This window comes from Hyperolius riggenbachi, chromosome 1 (assembly GCF_040937935.1).
Source record: "Hyperolius riggenbachi isolate aHypRig1 chromosome 1, aHypRig1.pri, whole genome shotgun sequence".
In the NCBI taxonomy this organism is placed as follows: Eukaryota; Metazoa; Chordata; class Amphibia; order Anura; family Hyperoliidae; genus Hyperolius; species Hyperolius riggenbachi.
In genome coordinates this window covers 77,478,523-77,501,166 of record NC_090646.1, presented here as the reverse complement: position 1 = coordinate 77,501,166, position 22,644 = coordinate 77,478,523, and the positions used below count along the sequence as shown (strand labels likewise).

At 45.1% G+C, this 22,644-nt stretch overlaps 1 protein-coding gene across 2 annotated transcripts in view; it reads right to left on the bottom strand.

Annotated features, from left to right (window-relative positions):
* ST3GAL5 (ST3 beta-galactoside alpha-2,3-sialyltransferase 5) overlaps positions 1-22,644 on the bottom strand; it is a 161,042-nt gene that overhangs the window by 37,242 nt on the left and 101,156 nt on the right. For both annotated transcript variants that reach the window (XM_068275476.1, XM_068275485.1), the window contains one exon: positions 9,137-9,242. In XM_068275476.1, the coding sequence (XP_068131577.1) occupies positions 9,137-9,242 (106 nt within the window). The remainder of the gene's footprint in view (positions 1-9,136; positions 9,243-22,644) is intronic.

Below are 22,644 nucleotides of genomic sequence, written 5' to 3'. Positions count from 1 at the left end.
AAGCACAGTTCAGTAACTCTGCAGACAGAGTGCTGGGCTGAATGAATGACAGGACAGACACTGTGATTGCTGTGCAATATGATCCTCCTGCACTCTGCTCTAAACAGCTGCACTTATCTTCTCCCTAAATGTATGATGTGTTTGAGGTGAGAAAAGGGGAATGCTTTCTTTCACTGTGAGACGTTTGCATTCAGAGTATACAGATGAACATACAGGTGAAATATATGTAAAGCATATGATTGCAATTGGGTATTGTGTGCAAAAAAACATTTCTGCTCTCTGCTCACCCCTCTTCGTTCACCTCCTCCCTTCTGTTCACTCCCTGCTCATCTCTGTCCACCATCCCCCCTTCTCTATCTGTCCACCCCCCTCCCCTTCTCTGTCCGTCCACCTCCCCTTCTCTGTCTGTCCACTGCAGGAAAAGTCCTGTCCTGCTAGTCATTTCACCCCCCCGAATGTTTCCCTAGTAAAATGATCCGATATTCGAATCAAAGACCTGGATCTTTTCAATGATCCGATTTGAATCATCCGAATCATTGAAAAGATCTGAACTTCCCATCTCTAACCTTTAGCAGCTAAACACACCTCCAGAACCGCTGGAATGCAATGATGTGTCAGCTTGTTAATTTGTACAGAACCATAATAATCCAACATGCATACAGACTGTTTCGGATTGTTTGATCCTCATCAGTGCATGGCATAGATTCATTTGGCTCTATGCAGTAGGGCTTGTAACACCGAGAGGAACAGACTAACCAGCAAGGTCATGGTGACCCAGAACTTATTGGAGTTTGTAAGGGACTACAATGGTCCTAAAAGCCCCCTTACTACGATGTTAAGAAAAACAAAAGTTTGCTTTCTTAAAACAGAAAGAATTTGCGATAATTCAGGTTGGAGTGAGCTTGAGATGTCTCCCAGTGCATCACTGCTGAATATATGCAAATTAACCATTGTACCCTTAGTAGTGTTGCCCGGATCATGAACGATTCAGATCTTTGATCCGAATCTCTTTTGTGAGTCGAATCATCCGGATCATCAAAATGAACAGATTCGGATCAAAAGGGGTGGAGCCAGGAGCGGCACGCCCCCCTATCTCAGCGGGCACCGGGGTCCTGGAAGCAGTGCGGAGATGGATCGCTCAGTTGGAGGGGAGCTAGCCTTGCAGGGACAGGTAGATGAGAGAGAGGGGACATGGGTGCCACTGCCAGATATGTGTGGAGCACACTACTGGCTGCAATGTGCTGCTGATTATAGGCTGGCTGTTGTAGTTGTGAACAAATGGGAAACTTTTGGCTGAGAAGCACAGTTCAGTAACTCTGCAGACAGAGTGCTGGGCTGAATGAATGACAGGACAGGCACTGTGATTGCTGTGCAATATGATCCTCCTGCACTCTGCTCTAAACAGCTGCACTTATCTTCTCCCTAAATGTATGATGTGTTTGAGGTGAGAAAAGGGGAATGCTTTCTTTCACTGTGAGACGTTTGCATTCAGAGTATACAGATGAACATACAGGTGAAATATATGTAAAGCATATGATTGCAATTGGGTATTGTGTGCAAAAAAACATTTCTGCTCTCTGCTCACCCCTCTTCGTTCACCTCCTCCCTTCTGTTCACTCCCTGCTCATCTCTGTCCACCATCCCCCCTTCTCTATCTGTCCACCCCCCTCCCCTTCTCTGTCCGTCCACCTCCCCTTCTCTGTCTGTCCACTGCAGGAAAAGTCCTGTCCTGCTAGTCATTTCACCCCCCGAATGTTTCCCTAGTAAAATGATCCGATATTCGAATCAAAGATCCGATTTGAATCATCCGAATCATTGAAAAGATCTGAACTTCCCATCTCTAACCTTTAGCAGCTAAACACACCCCCAGAACCGCTGGAATGCAATGATGTGTCAGCTTGTTAATTTGTACAGAACCATAATAATCCAACATGCATACAGACTGTTTCGGATTGTTTGATCCTCATCAGTGCATGGCATAGATTCATTTGGCTCTATGCAGTAGGGCTTTGTAACACAGAGAGGAACAGACTAACCAGCAAGGTCATGGTGACCCAGAACTCATTGGAGTGTGTAAGGGACTACAATGGTCCTAAAAGCACAAGTACAAATTAACAAGCTGACACATCATTGCATTGCGATAATTCAGGTTGGAGTGAGCTTGAGATGTCTCCCAGTGCACTACTGCTGAATATATGCAAATTAACCATTGTACCCTTAGCAGCTAAACACACCTCCAGAACCGCTGGGATGCAATGATGTGTTAGCTTGTTAATTTGTACAGAACCATAATAATCCAACATGCATACAGACAATGGTTAATTTGCATATATTCAGCAGTGATGCACTGGTAGACATCTCAAGCTCACTCCGACCTAAATTATCGCAAATTCTTTCTGTTTTAAGAAAGCAAACTTTTGTTTTTCTACAGTAAAAAAAGAGCATTTCCCATTTTAAAGTGTGGCTATTTTGAAGCCAATTCTGATGCAATTTCCTCCCTTAGTCTCCTCTGCCCGATTTGCCTGCCCTTCACTATAGAAAGTGCATTGTCTCAGCATGAAAAATATTAGCCAATCAGAGAGGAACAGAGGTGCGGCAGGGAAAAACAAGAGGGAAAGAGGCTTCAGCCAATCAGGCTGCATTAGTCAAGTCTGAGGGGAAGTAGAAAAGAAAAAAAGGACAACCCAGCATGCCCTGCAACTTCCTTTTTGTGTACCAAATTTTGTGTGTACCAAATAAGAGTCATGTAAACTGGGGAATGATCATTTATGAACAAGAAAAGTAATAGGCATTTTAACTTTTGGATTGCCTGGTTAGCATCCCTATTAGTTGTTTACCAGATACAAATAAAGAATTGATTTTTGATTTTTGATTTTATGCCCAACAGTTACACTTTAATAGATGCAGAGCCTCTATTTCCCTCTCACCTCAGGTTCCCTTTAAAAAATAATTTATAGGAACACTGCCCATTATGTAATCTTCCGTTTCAGATTCATTTCAGGCACACACTGCACTGCCTTCTATGAATTTCCGTGTGTCGGAAAGGTCCTTCCCTGCAGCTATAGAAGTCCTGCTGAGTACCACACACTCTATAAACACACTAAACATTTTTTCAATAGCACTTAAACACAGCTTAGTAGCAAAACAGATAGAGTGACAAGAGAACATAAGAGGAGAGGGAGCCCCAAGCCTTTATAAGTCGCCCTGCTAGCTGGAGACCTGATCCCTAATGATCCAATTACAGGGGTGACGTAGAAGCTGCACGCATGAAGGTCGACGAAGAGCCTTCTGCTGTCCTAGCCCCGGCAGAGGACAAACCAGCAGCACCTTGTCTGTATATTTCCCTCCCAAACTGAGAGCCTCTATTGTGCCTAACCTGCAGATCCCAGGGGCCCAGGCACAAAGCTCTTCATTATAAATACAGCACAATAACAAAGCAGTTACTGTTACAAACCAGAAGCACAGACTCCTCATGTTCTCCTCAATGCATTGGGCTTTGAACTCAGGAAAGCCTCTGGGGAATGACAAACACTAACAAACACTAATCCCCAAATGCTGGTAATGTGGGATTGTCTGATGCAGAGAAAGGAGAGGCTTGTTCTGCACTGAAAGTAAAGTGATCTCTCCTGTGGTGTCCTGTACAATAACCTGATCTGTATGGTGTAATGCTGGGCATACAGGGTGCAATTCTGCGGCGGAATAGAGCCGCTGGCTCGATGCCGGCGCGTCCCCGCTCGTCCGCGTGGATCAATTTCCGCTCCTCCCCGTGGGCAGTTCCTTATCAGCCGCTCGTTTCTTCCATTGTCCGCCCGCGGGGATCGAGCGCGGAGTCGGTCTGCCGCGGTGATCGGACAGGTTGAATATTATCAATCGAGCCATCAGCGGCTCAATTGATAACAACTATCGCACCGTGTATGCCCAGTATAAAGGTGCGAACTATCCACCTTTCGATTGATCACATCAGATAGTGTTGATGTGCCAAGCGACAACAAACGATTTATTCTAAAACAAGATAACTTGGGCAGGGTGGTTAATAGGTTAACGAGCAAATAATTGCAGTAAACTTTTAAAAATGTTACACCATGACTTGTTCAGGCTTCTGCATTAGCCCTTAAAGAGAATCTGTATTGTTAAAATCACATAAAAGTAAACATACCAGTGCGTTAGGGGACATCTCCTATTACCCTCTGTCACAATTTCGCCGCTTCCCGCCATATTAAAAGTGGTTAAAAACAGTTTTAAAAAGTTTGTTTATAAACAAACAAAATGGCCACCAAAACAGGAAGTAGGTTGATGTACAGTATGTCCACACATAGAAAATACATCCATACACAAGCAGGCTGTATACAGCCTTCCTGATCAAGAGATCATTTGTGTGTTTATTTCCCCCTGCAGCTCTCATGCACTGAAGTTTCAGGCTGCTCTTCTCTTCCTGCAAACAGCTTTGCCCTTGTCTGTAATTCCTCACTATGTGAAAGCCCAGCCAGCTCAGAGGACGATTTATCCAGCTTGTAAAAGATAAGAGAGAAGAGAGAAGCTGCTCTAATCTAACTAACACACAGGCAGTGTGCATAGAGGGCCTGGAAGGGGGAGTTCATAGCAGAACCACAACACTGAAGAACTTGGCAGCCTTCCAGACATAGGCTGACAAGTCTGACAAGAGAGAGATAAGTTGATTTATTACAGAGACTGTGATAGTACAAAGTACTGCAGTAAGCCAGAACACATTAGAATAGCTTTTGGAACTTGTAGAATGATAAAAAACAGGATGCAATTTTTGTTACGGAGTCTCTTTAAAGAAAACCTGCGGGAGGTACTTACCTCGGTAAAGGGAAGCCTCTGGATCCGATTGAGGTTCCCCCGTCCCACAGTGGTCTCGCTAGGCCGCTCCGAAAGGCAGGCCAAGTAAATATTTAACTTCCCGGCTCCAACGCAGGTGCAGTAACGGCTCGCAGCTCGGGATCAAATGGAAATAGGCAATCCCAGTCGGATCAGCTCTACTGGACAAGCGCAAGTCACCTGTGCAGTAGAGTGGACCCAACTGGGATTAGCTATTGCCGCCCGATCCGAGCGCCACCACTGCGCCTGCGCTGGAGAAGGTAAATATTGCACTCGCTACTGCGCCTGCGCCACAGTCTGACAAATTGTCGTCTGTGGCTTCGGAAGGGCCCAGCAAGATCACGGTGGGACTTGAAGCCTCAATCGGATCAAGAGGCTTCCCCCTCCCGAGGAAAGTACCTCCCAGGAAGCCTTTTTTTCAATACAGTGTCAGGCTTCTCTACGTCCAGGAACCATGCACGCTATCGCGCGCGTGCACACGCGCTCCCGGCCCGCGGTTTGTTAGCCAGGCAATCAGTGAATCGGGCTATGGTGCCCGATCACTGATTGCTCTCCCCCGCTGAAAAAGCGACAGCTTCTCTCGGAAGCTGTGCATTTTCTGGCTGTCGCCTCCCCCATGCGTCACTCTAAGCGTGTGTTATGCTTAGAGTGACGTCATGTAAACAAACTCATGGCCGCCATCTTGTGGCCAAAAAGTAAAACTACAACTAAAATTAAAAAAAAATAAAAATCAACACACATTTACATTAAAAACCTATAGTTTCCATCCCACCCTCCCAAAAATACCCACACAAAATGTTTAATATAAAAAAAAATAAATTACAATACAAAAAAAAAAACATGTAACTATTTACCTAAGGGTCTAAACTTTTTAAATATCAATGTAAAGATGAAATATTTCTATATTTTTTTTATTTTAAACTTGTAAATAGTGATAGATGCAAAACGGAAAAAATGCACCTTTATTTCCACATAAAATATTGTCGCCATACATAGTGATAGGGATATAATTTTAACGGTGTAATAACCGGGACATATGGGCAAATACAAAACGTGAGTTTTAATTATGGAGGCATGTATTATTTTAAAACTATAATGGCTGAAAACTGAGAAATAATGATTTTTTTCCGTTTTTTTCTTATTCTTCCTGTTAAAATGCATTTACAGTAAAGTGGCTCTTAGCAAAATGTACCCCCCCCCCCCCCCCCCCAAAGAAAGCCTAATTGGTGGCGGAAAAAACAAGATATAGATCAGTTCATTGTGATAAGTAGTGATAAAGTTATAGGCTAATCAATGGGAGGTGAACATTGCTCAAGTGAAAACGACGGAACGCGAATGAGTTAATCTCTCCCCTGTGTCACATGTCTGCCATGGCAGAGATGCAGATAAGCCCATTTGAAAGCACAGGATGCTAACAATATGTCTGCTTCCATGAATCCGGAAGTAGAAACAGTGCAGATTTATTTTACTATTCGTATCGGCTGTTTTTTTTTTTTTTTTATTAAAGGTTATGATGCTGTTGCATAACTTTTAAAGCAGAGAGGAAGTGGCAGTGGCTTTTCTACCATAGGTTTCTATGAGAAAAGAACGAGGAGATGGACTAGTCCAAAACCTGGCAGATCTATCAGATTTTCACTACCTACTTTAAAGGGAACCTGAAATGAGAGACATATGGAGGCTGCCAAATGTATTACCTGTTAAACAATGAAAATTGCTTGGCTGTCCTGCTGATCATTCTACCACTTAGGCCCAGTTCACATCTGCATTTTTTGGCAGAACCAGCCATACGGATCCGGCCGTCTGGATCCGGGAAAACTGTCCATTTTTACAGCCAGTGTGCTGGAAACCATCAGTTTGCCATAGGCTCCTATTGCACTGCAAATCCTTCCGTTTCTGTTCTGCTGAGCGAAACGCTCCAGGAAATTAGGGCCTGCAGAATTTGTTCATTCAGCAGAACAGACCACAGAACCATATGGCCGGATCCACTAGCAAATGCTAATGTGAACCGAGCCTTACAGGGAACTCAAGGTGAGAGTGATCTAAAGGCTGCCATATTTATTACCTTATAAACAATACCAGTTGCCTGGCGTCCTGATGATCTTCTGGCATCAGTAGTGTCTGAATCACACACCTGAAAAAAGCATCTGGCTCATCCAGTCAGAATTCAGCCAGAGCTCCTGATCTGCTGCATGCTTGTTCAGGGTCTATGGCTAAAACTATTAGAAGCAGAGGATCAGCAGGATAGCCAGGCAATCTGGGTATTTATATCTAACTCACTCCCCAAGCCTTGTGGTCTCTGGTGCGTAGCCCTGCTCCTTCGCAGTAAAGAGCCGTGACCCTTCTGTGGCACTTTCTCTATCCCAGATGGAGGAGAGCCCTGGCAGCTGGCGGCCATGGAACTAGGGGAGTAAGTTAGAAGAAACACACCAGGGAGGTAACTACAACTTTATTTTACAGTTTATTTTTCAGTTTAATTATGACTGAACTGAGAGGGATATCGAGGCTGCCATAATCATTTACTTTTAAACAATACCAGTTGCTGGGCAGCCCTGCTGATCTCTTTGGCTGCAGTAATATATGAATCACACCAGAAACAAGCATGCATCTAATCTTGTCAGAAACATCTGATCTGCATGCTTGTTCAGGGTCTTTGGCTACAAGTATTAGAAGCAGAGAAGATCAGCAGGATAGCCAGACAATGTGCATTGTTTAAAACAGTGGTCCTCAAACTAAGGCCCGCAGGCCGAATGCGCCCCCCTGAGGCATTTTTACCGCCCCCCACACACACAAAGTGTATTATTTATAGATGCGGTCAGCTACATCTTTAAATATTGGTGTTCTGTATATAGAATAGTAGTGCTGGCACCACCCATCCACAATTGGAAGCCAAAAAGCAGTAATTCGCAGGTTTCCAATCAAGTTCCACATTAGGTGACGCTACTGTCCAATTGGACTGCAGCTTGTCACCTGGGTATCCTTCATTGTCTGGCCTGCAAAGACTTCCTCATCATTTTATGTAAACTATACCTCCCCCCAGCAGTCTATGTTGGTCCGGCCCTCGACCAAAAACTTTTGGGGATCCCTGGTTTGAAAGGAAGTAAATATGTCTGCCTCCATATCCCTCCCACTTTAGGTTTCCTTTAACCACTTCAGCCTAACTGGATGAAATTTCTCGTCCAGTTAGGCTGCGCGCGCTCCCGCGCCCCCCCCCCCCCCCCCCCCCCCCGTGCGTGCTCCCGCTACCGGCCGTTAGCCCATCGATCAGTGAAAGGGATAATAAATCCCTTTCACTGATCGGTCCCCCCCGGAGAAAAGCCAACAGCGTCTCTTCAGACGCTGCGGCTTTTCTGAGCTCAAAAAGATCCCCTGCTACAAACTTCTTCCTGGGAGCGAGCTCGATCACTCCCAGGACTTTTTGACTGTGGCCATCTTGTGGCCAAATAGTAAAACTACACCCACATACATTTTACATTACCCATATACACTTTTTACATTAAAAATTACCTGGTTACCTCCCACACCAAAAATTACCCACATACAATTTTTAATTAAAAAAAAATTTTTTTTACAATAATAAAAAAAACAAAAAACCATAAATAGTTACCTAAGGGTCTGAACGTTATAAATATGCATGTCAAAGGAGTATATTACTATATTTTTTAAAAAATTATGGTCTTGTAAATAGTGATGGACGCAAATTGAAAAATTGCACCTTTACTTCCAAATAAAATATCAGCGCCATACATTGTGATAGGGACATAATTTAAATGGTGTAATAAGCAGGACAAATTGGCAAATAAAGTACACTTGTGCCATTAGTGCTGGGAAATAGGCCAATAGCAAAATGTGTGGATTTTCACAATGACGTTGGTTATCCCTTTGTTATTACAAATGATCGTACAGTTTTGGCTCGGGTACAAAATTAGATACTTACCTAAAAGAGAGAGAAGCCTCAGGATCCTAATGTCCCCAGTCGCTGAGCGTGCCGCCTACGGAAGATTAGCAACAAGGCATCGTCTCTAATCATATCGGGGCTGCGGAGAAGCTGCGCGATCCCGCTATGGCATGGGCAGTATACCGGAGCCGTGGGCTCTGTGCTACTGTGCATGCACCGCCGTGCTTGCATGTCTTCTGCGCGGCTCTGATCAGGAGGGGGGCCGCGCTCAGCGATAGGGACATCAGAGCACCAAGGGAAGCCTCAATAGGATCCTGAAGCTTCCCTCTCTTCAGGTGAGTATCTCATTTTGATCCCAAGTTTTGGCTCGGGATCCCTTTAAAGTGATTGACAATGTCTGACCTTTATATGTTCAGGGTCCACAGCTCGGAGGTCACATGTCGCGCTGTCCATGCCCACTTTGCAGATATAAAGGATGCATAGTATAAAACCAAGGAATAATATACACCTAAAATAAAAGAAACACATCCAGTTTAGCACTACTTGCTTACTGCTTGCACCACAAGACAATGCATACACAATGACATGACATGCTACACAATTCCATGATATACTCATTTTAAAGAGGAACTTTAGCAAAAACTACAAAAAAATAACTCAATACATTGCAAAGTTAAAAAAATAGAAGAGAGATCAATAAATGATTGATGTTTGCGATGTACTTTGATCATGTTGTTTGATCCACAATCAGCCTGCATGTAATCATCTTTACTACTGGCAGACATGAAAATAACCAGACAGCACCACCTGCCATTATCTATAACCACACCCACTAACTGCAATAGGCTAAAAGGTTGCTTATTTGTTTTTACAGATATACATATGCACAGAGGGAGATACTGGTTGCTTGGCAGTTGGATAAATACATTATTTCCCACAATGCAACAAGGCTCCCACAGTGTGATGTCAGGTCCATGGTCATGACATCATACTGTGGGAGGGGTTTCACCACAATAATAGCCAGACGTCCCACAATGATCTATTCAAGAAAAGGAAAAGATTTCTCATGGGAAAAGGGGGCATCAGCTACTGACTGGTATGAAGCCAATCCTTGGTTACAGTTCTTCTTTGAAGTGGTTTGAAACTCCAACATAACATTCAATACAAATGTGCTTTCCCACTTTTTATTACTCATACAGTTATCATATTTGCTTTTGTGCTATATTGTGCAATAAGTAATATTGTCTGTTTACAAATTACAAGTTTCCAAAGTGTAGCTTATCTTGCCCTGTAACCTGCCATTGCATTTTATTCAAACTGCTTTTTATTATATATCAACATTTTCTAATTAGCTGTTCTGAGCCGTTTGTGTGCTTGAAGCACAGAGAGCGTCACAGAGAGCTCCTTTTCACTTGTTACACTGTGTTTACACACATGTATCAACATTGGAATGCAAACAAAGATACTGTTATCTCCAGTTTGGATGCTGATTTGAGGCTGAATAGCAGGACAAAGTGCTTTGTTTAACCATTTCAGTGATGTTCTACTAAAAAAAAAAAAATTATTCTGGGATAGTCTGTTTCAAGCTGTGAGGAATCTTTTAGAGCAAAGTAGAAATGCTGACTTTTAGACCACTTTATGCAATACTCGACTAATCTAAATAACTACATTCCTGATTCCCATTTTACCAGTAGCCTACATAACACAACCTGACTACAAAGAAACCTGTATGATGCACTCAGTGGAATTATACACCCAGCAGGGCGCTGTCTAATTATTACCTACTGATTAAACATTATGGGGGTTAATGACCCTGCGTTCGTTTTACACGACAGTAGGTTATGTGCTCATAAAGGTTATTCATTACAGAACATATGCTAGTAATTACTGTTGTGCTAGTAAGCTGTATAATGTGTTTAGGAGTAGCGCTGTGTTGCTATATAAATGCTGCTATCGGCTTTCTTTGTTTCCTCGCAGTGCTCAGACTTGTTGCTCTACAAATGACTATTTATGTCGCCCAAAATAGTCTTTACAGATCATTTACGGAGGCCATTTTGTGCAGAAACGAGTTTGGTCAAACGACGTGTGCTGTGCAACGAAGAGAAAATAGAGAGACACGTGGCTTCACTATGTGCGGATTTCCTTTAAAGTGGACCTCAACTCTTGCACAGGACAGAAGGCAAACAAAGAGAAATACACCCTGTATGTACAGTGTTTAGCCTGTCCTATTACCCAGGGCTGTGGAGTCGGAGTCGAGGAGTCGGGAGCCGTGGCAATTTTGGGCACCCGGAGTCGGAGTTGGAGTCGTTGATTTCATAAACTGAGGAGTCGGAGTCGGGAGTCGGCTGATTTTTGTACAAAATCCACATCCCTGTTAAGTATTAGACTAAGGAGTCAGAGTCGAGGAGTCGGAGTCATTTTGGGTACCCGGAGTCGGAGTTAGAGTCGGAATTCCATAAACTGAGGAGTCGGAGGATTTTTGTACCGACTCCACAGCCCTGCTATTCCCCCTCACTTGTGTCTAATCACAAGTTGTTAATTGATCTCTCCCCTGTGTTACCTGACTGCCATGTCAGTTAAGCTCATTTGAAAACACAGCATGTTAACAATATCTGCTTCCATGAAAGCAGGAAGTAGAAACTAGGCAGATTTACTGCAGGATTTGTATCAGCTGTAATAGGGAAATGTTTTTCTTTAAAGGTTACTATGCTGTTGCGTATCTATTAGAGCAGAGAGGAAGTTCTGAGTTCAGGTCCGCTTTGACAAATCATTATAGAAAGCAATTTTGTACAGACATACTGTGCGTTTGGCCAAACGATGTGTGCTGCGCTACGAAGAGCATATAGAGAGATGCATGGCTTCAATATGCAGGGATTTCCTTCAACCACTTCAGCCCACAAGCCATTTTCACCTGTCATCGCTCCTCCCATTCATTTGGCCATAACTGTATAACTTCAGCCTGCATGGTCTGTGAAGTCGAGGAGTCCGGAGTAATTTTGGGTACCGAGAGTCTGAGTCAGAGGTTTCATAAATTGAGGAGTCGGATGATATCATCATCAGACTCCAACTCCGACTCCTCAGTTTATGAAATTACGACTCGGATTCCAGGTACCCAAAATTGCTTTGACTCCTCGACTCAGACTCCACAGTCCTTGCAAGGCTAAGGAGTGGGTCCAAAAATCATGCAACGCCGACTCCTCAGTTTATGAAATCATAGACGGACTCCAGGTACCCAAAAATTGCTCTGACTCCACAGCCCTGAATATAACCAGCTAAAGGGTGCAGCCATTGGATCCTCCAGCTATCAGACTGGCCAGGGTTTTCCTCCTGAGCTGTGTCATAACTTGGGAACAGTGGGTGAGCTTTTATTGACACTCCCTGTTAACTAATGCACAGTGCTGTATATTAATAACCATTAATAACTATTTCTTTCTATTTATACAGTGCTAACAACTTCCACATCCCTTTATTAAAAAAAAATAAAATAAACAAATGACTGGTGACTCTCAGCATAGAGTAAATCATCTCTGCGCACCATCACTAGGCGCCTAAGTGCTTGTTATAGTTATACCTGTATACCGCCTGTAGTCAAGCAATGAAGTAATGAGGTGGGGATTGGCATAGTGAAAAAAAAAATGAATAGAATTGCTTATTTTTTTTTTTTACAATATTCATTTATAGATTATTTTGTCAGTGTTTGCACATTGTAAAATCTTTCCTCTCCAATTTACATTCTGACATTTATCACAGGAGGTGAAATCAGGTGCATCGCTGCGGAACGTTTCTTTGTGAGAATTCCAAAGCTTGAACAAACACAGGAATGTCTGGTCTCCCAGAGTGCTCTAGGTCAGGGGTGTCAAGCTCAAATACAAAGTTAGCCGAAATCGTACACTGTGGCCAAGTCACGGGCCAGCCTGAATGTCTACTGGCCACCTTCCTCCCTTATAAAGTTCCCTGTTGTCTAGTGGTCCTCCCTCCCCTATACAGTTTATTGATGTCTAGAGGCCCACACCCTTTCCTATACAGTACCCTAGTGTTTAGTCATTTCCCCCATATGGCTTCCCTGGTGTTCTAGGACTTCACCTCCAATATAGCTTCCTTGGTGGTGTAGAGCGGGCCAATCATAATGTAAAGTGGGGAAACCACTTGGGGGCCAAATGTAATGGCTCGGAGGGCCAGATATGGCCTGCGGGCCGAAGTTTGACATGTATGCTTTAGGAGGAGAATTCTGCATAGCTAAGTAGCCTAAGTTAAGTATCACTGGGAAGGCAGGGTTGCATAGCCAGATGTTCAGCTGATGAAGAGGAGGGCGGGGTTACATACCCAGGTGTTCAGCTGATGAAAGGGGGAGTAGCGTTACATAGCCAGGTGTTCAGCTGATGAAGGGGGGCAGGGTTTCATAGCCAGTTGTTCAGCTGATGAAGGGGGGGCAGGGTTACATAGCCAGATGTTCAGCTGATGAAGGGGGGCAGGGTTACATAGCCAGGTGTTCAGCTGATGAAGGGGAGGGCGGGGTTACATAGCCAGGTGTTCAGCTGATGAACAGGGAGGGCGGGGTTACATAGCCAGGTGTTCAGCTGATGAAGGGGGGGCAGGGTTACATAGCCAGGTGTTCAGCTGATGAAGAGGGGGGCAGGGTTACATAGCCAGGTGTTCAGCTGATGAAGGGGGGGGGGCAGGGTTACATAGCCAGGTGTTCAGCTGATGAAGGGGGGGCAGGGTTATATAGCCAGGTGTTCAGCTGATGAAGGGGGGCAGGGTTACATAGCCAGTTGCTAAGCTGATGAAGGGGGGGCGGGGTTACATAGCCAGGTGTTCAGCTGATGAAGGGGGGGCGGGGTTACATAGAGCCAGGTGTTCAGCTGATGAAGGGGAGGGCGGGGTTACATACCTAGGTGTTCAGCTGATGAAAGGGGGGCAGGGTTACATAGCCAGGTGTTCAGCTGATGAAGGGGGGGCAGGGTTACATAGCCAGGTGTTCAGCTGATGAAGGGGAGGGCGGGGTTACATACCTAGGTGTTCAGCTGATGAAAGGGGGGCAGGGTTACATAGCCAGGTGTTCAGCTGATGAAGGGGGGGCAGGGTTACATAGCCAGGTGTTCAGCTGATAAAGGGGGGGCAGGGTTACATAGCCAGGTGTTCAGCTGATGAAGGGGGGGCAGGGTTACATAGCCAGTTGTTCAGCTGATGAAGGGGGGGCAGGGTTACATAGCCAGGTGTTCAGCTGATGAAGGGGGGGGGGCAGGGTTACATAGCCAGGTGTTCAGCTGATGAAGGGGGGGCAGGATTACATAGCCAGGTGTTCAGCTGATGAAGGGGGGGCAGGGTTACATAGCCAGGTGTTCAGCTGATGAAGGGGGGGCAGGGTTACATAGCCAGTTGTTCAGCTGATGAAGGGGGGGCAGGGTTACATAGCCAGGTGTTCAGCTGATGAAGGGGGGGCAGGGTTACATAGCCAGGTGTTCAGCTGATGAAGGGGGGCAGGGTTACAAAGCCAGACGTTCAGCTGATGAACAGGGAGGGCGGGTTTACATAGCCAGGTGTTCAGCTGATGAACAGGGAGGGCGGGGTTACATAGCCAGGTGTTCAGCTGATGAAGGGGGGGCAGGGTTACATAGCCAGGTGTTCAGCTGATGAAGGAGATAACCCGAAAATACGTTGTGTAACTGCTGAGATTTGATAAACCCAAGTTAACTGAGGCAATTTAGTGCCTCCTTCATATTATTATGGACCTCAGGGTCCCCCTCCTGGGCCTCCCTGTATTGTACATTTCTAGGCTACCACCAAAGACACAGTAATGAACCACTATCACAGCCTTAATCTTTGTGCTACCATGTCCCCTTTTCCACCTGATCATGTGTGGTCTACCACATGGATATTGCCCAGGCTTCTGTGACCTAGTTGTCCCACCCGATCATGTGTGGTCTACCACATGGATATTGCCCGGGCTTCTGTGGCCTAGTTGTCCCACCCGATCATGTGTGGTCTACCACATGGATATTGCCCGGGCTTCTGTGGCCTAGCTGTCCCACCTGATCATGTGTGGTCTACCACATGGATATTGCCCAAGCTTCTGTGGCCTAGTTGTCCCACCCGATCATGTGTGGTCTACCACATGGATATTGCCCGGGCTTCTGTGGCCTAGCTGTCCCACCTGATAATGTGTGGTCTACCACATGGATATTGCCCAGGCTTCTGTGGCCTAGTTGTCCCACCCGATCATGTGTGGTCTACCACATGGATATTGCCCGGGCTTCTGTGGCCTAGCTGTCCCACCTGATAATGTGTGGTCTACCACATGGATATTGCCCAGGCTTCTGTGGCCTAGTTGTCCCACCCGATCATGTGTGGTCTACCACATGGATATTGCCCAGGCTTCTGTGGCCTAGTTCTAGCCTAGAGCAAGTGTGGGAGTGAAGTTGGTAAGGTGGATCTAAACATCTCTGTGACTCCTTGTAATTACAGTACCTTATTTCAAAGTCTTAACCTATATAATGGCAGATTGCAGCACATATAAGGGAAGTAATCGACATCAATGAAGAATCGGATTACTTGTAAAAAAATTCTATAATTGCGCTCACGTTTCCGTGGATAAAACTTACATCATGCAGCACAAATTTGCACAGCGCATGCAAACTCCCATTACCTTTCACAGAACGAGCAAGGAAACATGCATACAAACGTGTATAGTGTCCGGAAAGATGAAGTGTGGAAAAATTGAGTTTTTTTTTCTCACATGGACAAGAGTGAAACCTGCCTTGCAGCAATAGGTCTGTTTCCAGACAATTCTTAAAGGGGAACTGAAGAGAGAGGTATATGGAGGCTGTCATGTTTATTTCCTTTTAGACAATACCAGTTGCCTGGCAGCCCTGATGATCCTCTGCCTCTAATACTATTAGCCATAGCCCCTGAACAAGCATGCAGCAGATCAGGTGTTTCAGTGGTTCAGACTTATAAGTCTGATCTGACAAGACTAGCTGCATGCTTGTTTCTGGTTTTAATCAGATACTACTGCAGAGAAATAGACCAGCAGGGCTGCCAGGCAACTGGTATTGATTAAAAGGAAATACACATGACAGCCTCCATATACCTCTCTCTTCAGTTCCCCTTTAAAGCATCCGTGCTGTGCATGCATGAGTCTGAGCTCACGTATGCGCAGTGTGGATGTCCTTGTGCTCCAAACTTCTCCAGAATGAGAATATTTCAAAAGGCTGCAATGGGAGTACAGAAGGCCTAGAAGAAGAATTAGCTTCCACCAGGGATGGCGCAGGAACAGCGGGACAGAACAAGGCTCTATGGCCAAGGACGGATTTATATTTTTTGTGCCAAGAATGTTGTGTCTCCCCTTTCTTGTGCAGCAGCTCCTCCCATGCCATGTGCAGCTCCCTCTGCCATGTGTACCATCCATGTACAGCAGCCTGTCTCTTTCATGAACAGCTGCCTTGAGACTCAGCTTCCCCTTTTCATATGTTACTCCCCATTTTCAGCCTCTTTTATATGTAGTAAACCCTATTTCATGTTCAGGTGCCCAATTGGGCTGCATCCGCCCAAGGCCCTGGCCTTTGTGGCCTTTCCAGAAATCCGGTCCTGTGTATGGTATCCAGAGCCATCCCCCTACATAGATGTACATTAAAACTCAAATTAATTTTTCAATTCAGATTTGCTTTACAAAAAAATGTACAAAAATCAGCTTTTTATGCAGATAAAATGTACATCTACAAAACACAAAACAGTAAAACACTTCTTCTGTCTCACTAGCAACAAGCAACGTGAACAAATCTATAAAGGCTTGACAATCTATGCAGAGGTGAGTACAGTGAGGTTTATTGGCTTGTAAATCCAGCTCAGGCAACATTTGCCAGTCCTCTGCACCCATCCACCCCCGCATCCTACTATGGAGCAGCGGCAAAAGAGATACGTATATGGGAAAGCAAAAGAGGCACTGGGCAATTTACAGCATGATATATAGAAATGCAACCCCCCACCCCACCCCCCCCCCCCCTCCATCCACCAGCACAGCTGCCAAATAGACGGCAAGGCTGATTCACACAGACAGGTGCAAAGAAAACTGGAGCAAGAGGAGTTCCCCACAGCAGCCAATCACGTTTCAGCTGTTAAGTAGAATGATAATTCTAGTTGGTTGCCCTGGGCAACTCCTGCACTTTTCCTTTGCACTTGTCTTTACAGATCAGTCCCCCTGCCCATTGCACAGCTGTGCCTGTAGCACATCCATATCCAACTGTCATCCGCCTTCTACCATTCTATTCTAAATCTGCAATAACAAAACAGCAGCACATTACAAATCGGATGTGATGAAAACAACACTAAAGACAACCCTAGAACAATGCCACCTGCTTTTCTTCTGATAGTAAAGTAGTTAAAGGGAACTCGAGGTGAGAGGGACATGGAGGCTGACATGTTTGTTTCCTTTTAAATAATGCACATTGCCTGGCTGTTCTGCTTGATACTCTACCTCTAATACTTTAAAGAGGAACTTTCGCGAAAATCTTACAATTTAAAACACATACATATAAGTAAATTTCTCCCAGAGTAACATGAGCCATACATTACTTTTATCCAATGCTGCTGTCACTTACAGTAAGTAGTAGAAATCTGACATTACCGACAGGTTTTGGACTAGCCCATCTTCTCATAGGGGGGTTCTCAGGGTTTTCTTTACTTTTAAAAGCTCTTAGTGAATAGCAGTTGCTCGGTACAACGGCCAATATAGTGTGCAGCGAGCAGGGAGGCTGGCCAGCATCTTTGTGTTAATCTTTTTCAGGGAATGTCTTTATAAAGAATAAAGGCCTTGCTGAGAATCCTCCATGAAGAGATGGACTAACCCAAAACCTGTCGGTAATGTCAGATTTCTACTCCCTACTGTAAGTGACAGCAACATAGGAGAGAAGTAATGTATGGCTCATTTTACTCTGGAAGAAATGTACTTCTTATTTGTATGTGTTTTAAATATTAAGATTTTCGCGACAGTTCCTCTTTAAGCCATTGACCCTGAACAAGCATGCAGATCATATGTGTATGACAAATCAGGCAAGATGAGCTGTATGCTTGTTTCAAGGGTGTGATTTAGACCCTACTGACCAGAAAAATCAGCAGAGCTGCCAGGCAACAGGTGTTTAGAAGGAAATAAATATGGCAACTTCCATAGAGCTCACATCTCTGGTTCCTTTTAATATGCATGCCATTAGCCCTCACATACAAGCCTCTGCCCACCCCGCCCCTCCATTGCTACAGTCTGACAGAACCGGTCATGCAGGAGCAAAGCAGACAAAGGCATAGGTGATATTTCACTGCCTCTCATCCTATGAAATGTGAAAAGGGAAGAGTTGCAATTCAGAAAAAAAAAAAAAGGTTCTAAAGCAGAACTCCGGGAGAAAGGAATCTGTACAAACAGAAACTTGCATTAAAGTGGACCTGAACTCAGAACTTCCTGTCTGCTCTAAAAGATAAGAAATAGCATGATAACCTTTAAAGGGGTTCGCTGGGGTGGGGGGGAAGGGGGGTGTTTGAAAATAAAATGACACTTACCTGGGGCTTCTATCAGCCCCCTGCAGCTGTTATGTCCCGTGCCGTCCTCCTCCGATCACCCATTCCCTACCGCCGGCACCGGGCAATTGTTCATCTAACAAGAGCTTGCGGCGCAGACGCAGTGCGAAGCTTTCTTCCGATGACGTTCGCGGGACCGAGGCCGCGCAGCAGCAGTTGGATGAGATGCCGCGTTGGACAGGGCCGGCAGTGGGGGACATTACAGCTGCAGGGGGCCGGTAGAAGCCCCAAGGTGAGTATCTGTTTTTATTTTTGACACCCCCGCCCCCCAGAGAACCCCTTTAAAAGAAAAAAAAATAGGTCTTTGTTCCAGCTGATACAAATCCTGCAATAGATCTGCACTGTTTCTACTTTCTGCTTTTATGAAAGCAGACATAGGGTTAACATCCTTTGTTTACAAATTAGCTGCTCTGGCATGTCAGAGGAGATTCCTGAGCTGACACAGCTGAGAGATCAAATTACAGTTGTGATTAGTCATAGATAAGGGGGCATTAGACTAGATAAACTCTCTAAATATATACAGGGTGTATTTCTCTAGATTTTCCTTCTGTCTTGTGCAAGAACTTACTCTGTGGCAGAGACAAAGGTGACAAATGCTTTTCTTCACAGATTTCGCACGAGTGCTTAATAACACAGCAATGAAAGCCTGCATGATTTTGACCACTGTTCATCAGTCAAACCTAGCAACCCTTCCTGCACAGTGCTTGGCACATCGAGAGAGTAGCAGTTCTGTAACAAAGTAGCTATCCATTCCCTTTACTGAGTGACATGGCAATGAGCAAAGGGACAGGAAGAGGAAGCTGTATGGGAGAGATGGGCAGAAGCCAGAATTCTTCTGCAGGCTGGCAAAGGAACACTGGGCTATTTCACAGTGCTAAGCTGTGTTGCAGAATAATTCTGCATGTCAACGCAATGCCCATACAATTATATGGGGCTGTTCACAGTACTGCATTGTAACTGATCACGTTATTCTAACTCGCTGCATGCAGGATTTGTATTAAAGTCTATGTCCAGGCTCCATTGCAGTTCACATGCATTATAACCCTTGCGTTATGCAATGCAACACTGTGAATCCAGCATAGGATCTACAAAGAGTAGCATCGTTGAATAGTGCCCTGGCTAACTGGCATTAGCTTCCCAAGTTAACTGTTATGCAAGATCAGTAAACCTGACTCTATGTAATGTTGTGCATGCAGTGCAACTAACAGATTTCGACCCATAATCAATCAAAAGATCGATCGTGCAGCCATTTTATGGCACTGATTCTCTTCCGATTCGAAAAAATGATTGAATCGGAAGGTCTGTATGCTGTATCATTTTTTGTATTTTGTCACTAATTATGTATCTTGTATATTGGTGTACACCATTGTCTGTATTATTATGTACCCCATGTTTGTTTCTTACTTTGTACAGCGCCACGGAATATGTTGGCGCTTTATAAATCAATAATAATAAGGTCGGGTGGCTGCAATATCGATGTATGAGCACCTTCAGTCTCCTAGGTAACAAGGGAAAACTTGGTGAGCGGATCCAGCGCTTGCATATACCTTGCAGTTTGTTATGTGAAGCCCTGTGATCCTGAGGCACAACTGCTCTACTCATAAGAGAATTAGTATCTGGAGGGTGGAGACATAAATGCTCTGAGATCAGCTCTGATGCACGAGATGTTCTGTTTGGAATGCAAATCAGTGAACAAGGCACGCTGGAATGTCAGTCACATGAATATGGTACAGAGCGGCCCACATCAGCTGTCACACCTGTGGCCTCCCACTCCCAGCACTAAGCAGGTGAAAAGCTACAGGTGAAGCTAAGAAGTAAGGCACAGACTTTGCATTATTAGGAATCAATTTTGTTTCATCTAATAAATACTGCTGTAATGCTAAATGCTCATTAAAAGATACCCGAGGTGACATGATGAGATAGACATGTGTATGTACAGGGCCTAGCACACAAATAACTAGGCTGTGCTCCTTTTTTTCTTTCCCCTATTGTGTTTGAAGCAGAGAGATATAAGAAAAGGGGATACATGGCAGTGACTGCAAGCCAGATAACTAGATTAAGGCGTTGGGGCCCTGTGGCCCTCTTAGTCTAATAGCAATCAGTGTGTGACAGCTGGGGTGGGAGGGATGGAGGGGCGCACTTTGGTGTCTCAGCCTTGGATGCTGGAGTACCTTGTCCCGGCTCTGTCTTCAAACATCTGCCAGTCAGTGCGCCGCACCCTGGCCCTGTCCCAATGGCTGTCCGTGCTGTGCACATGCGCAGTAGCAAAAAACCACGAACACAGGGACAGGATGACGCAGGGACAGTTAGGGTTTTATAACATAGGACAGTGATGGCTAACCTTGGCACTCCAGCTGTGGTGGAACTACAAGTCCCATGAGGCATTGCAATACTCTGACAGTTCTAAGCATAACTCAGGGAGGCAGAGGCATGATGGGATTTGTAGTTTTGTCACAGCTGGAGTGCCAAGGTTAGCCATCACTGACATAGGACATACCTTTGTTTAATGAAGGCAAACTACACTGAGCAATGTATTTCATGTGACCACATTTGCATCTATTTAAACGCATATAAACACATTGCACAAAGTATATATTGTGAACGTATCCTGAGATCACCGAAACACAGTTTTGTTGCTGATGCAAAACTCTCTTTTTACTTTTACTGCTTTGGGGAAAAAAAGCTGCAGTCCTAGAAAGCGCTGAGTCACCTCCGATGAGCTGTAGTCAGCTGCTGAACATCCTTTGCTCGCGGCATTGTGAGCAAAATAGGCAGTTTCATTATCTACTAATGCTGCATTCGTTTTTTTCCAGCACAGCCCATATCGTATGCAGATTACACTAGGATTACTGGGATGCAGAAATGGATTCAGAATTATTATTATTAAAAAAAAACAAAAAACATTTTTTCTCCACCTAAATGGCTTAAAGGGGAACTGCAGTGAAAATAACATAAGGGCTCTTTCACACCAGAGTCCTTTTTCCGCGTTTAAACGCAAAGTCTATACTTTGCGTTAATTAAGGTAAAAGGAAAGTCCGTAGACTTTCCTTTTACCGTTCACACTCGATGCTGCGTTTCGATGCGTTGCGGTACGACGCGTCCCGGCGCATTTTATCGTCGGGAATCGGCGTTTCCCCTTCGGGTTAATTAACTACTACCGCCGCTACTCAGCGTCGCACCGGAGTTTCCCGACGACACGCCGCAACGCGTGCAGGAGCCGTTCTCCTGCACGCTTTCAGTGTGTAACCGGCCTAATGAAAAAAACTGCTTAAATTATCTACAAATGATTTAGTCAGTGTTTGCCCATTGTAAAATGTTTCCTCTCCCTGATTGACATTCTGACATTTATCACATGGGGACATTTTTACTGCAGGCAGGTTACCATATGTCTGTGGAAGGAGATGCTGTTTTTTGGCAGGTGGAAACAGCTGTTATTTCCCACAATGCAACAAGGCTCCCACAGTGTGATGTCAGTACCTAGGTGCTGACATCACACTGTGGGAGGGGTTTCACCACAATATCAGCCATACAGAGCCCCCTAGTTTGAGAAAAGGTAAAGATTTCTCATGGGAAAGGCGATATTGGCTACTGATTGGGATGAAGTACAATCCTTGATTACAGTTTCTTTTTTAAAGCAGTACAGAGGACCCCCCCCCCCCCCCACACACACACTACCTGCCTAAGCCTAACCCCCACTCCCCCCCATTACCTACCGAACAGCAACCGACCGTGCAATGATCGGATCTATGGCAAAAATAAAACCCACAAACACCACAGAATCTCGGGTGCCGCAAAATATCTCCATTCACCCGGCACCCAAGTTTACGCTCCATGCCCAAATCCTAATATTTTCGTTTGGTGCCTACAGTGGTGCCCCATTAGACCACTTTCCGCATGCACCCTTTTCTACAGCTTTGGTGATTCAGTGCATCCATTTACACTGATTTTCACAGAGTAGCATACTGCAAAGCCCGGTACAAACGTACGAGTACTGCCACCGGAGAGGGATCCAGGTCTCGATCCCTCGGGAAACCGTGCTGGGCCGAGGCTGTGCAAGCGTTCTATTGTTAGGCTGAGGGGGGGGGGGGGGGGGGAGGGGCTTTGGGAGCAGACGGTCACAGAGAGGGCGGCTGAGTGGGAAGAGCAATGGTCTCGGCAAGAGCTCGGTCATGTCCACCTGCCAGGCTGATTGCTGTTCGAGGCATTAAGGGAGGTCAGGAGACGCTGTACACATGCTAGATCTTCTGCTGAGGCAACCCCACCTAGCCATCACGGCCGAGGACCACCTAGTGTGTGTTGAAGGCTTGAAGTGAATCTGGAGGGAAGAAAAAAACATACCCAAAATG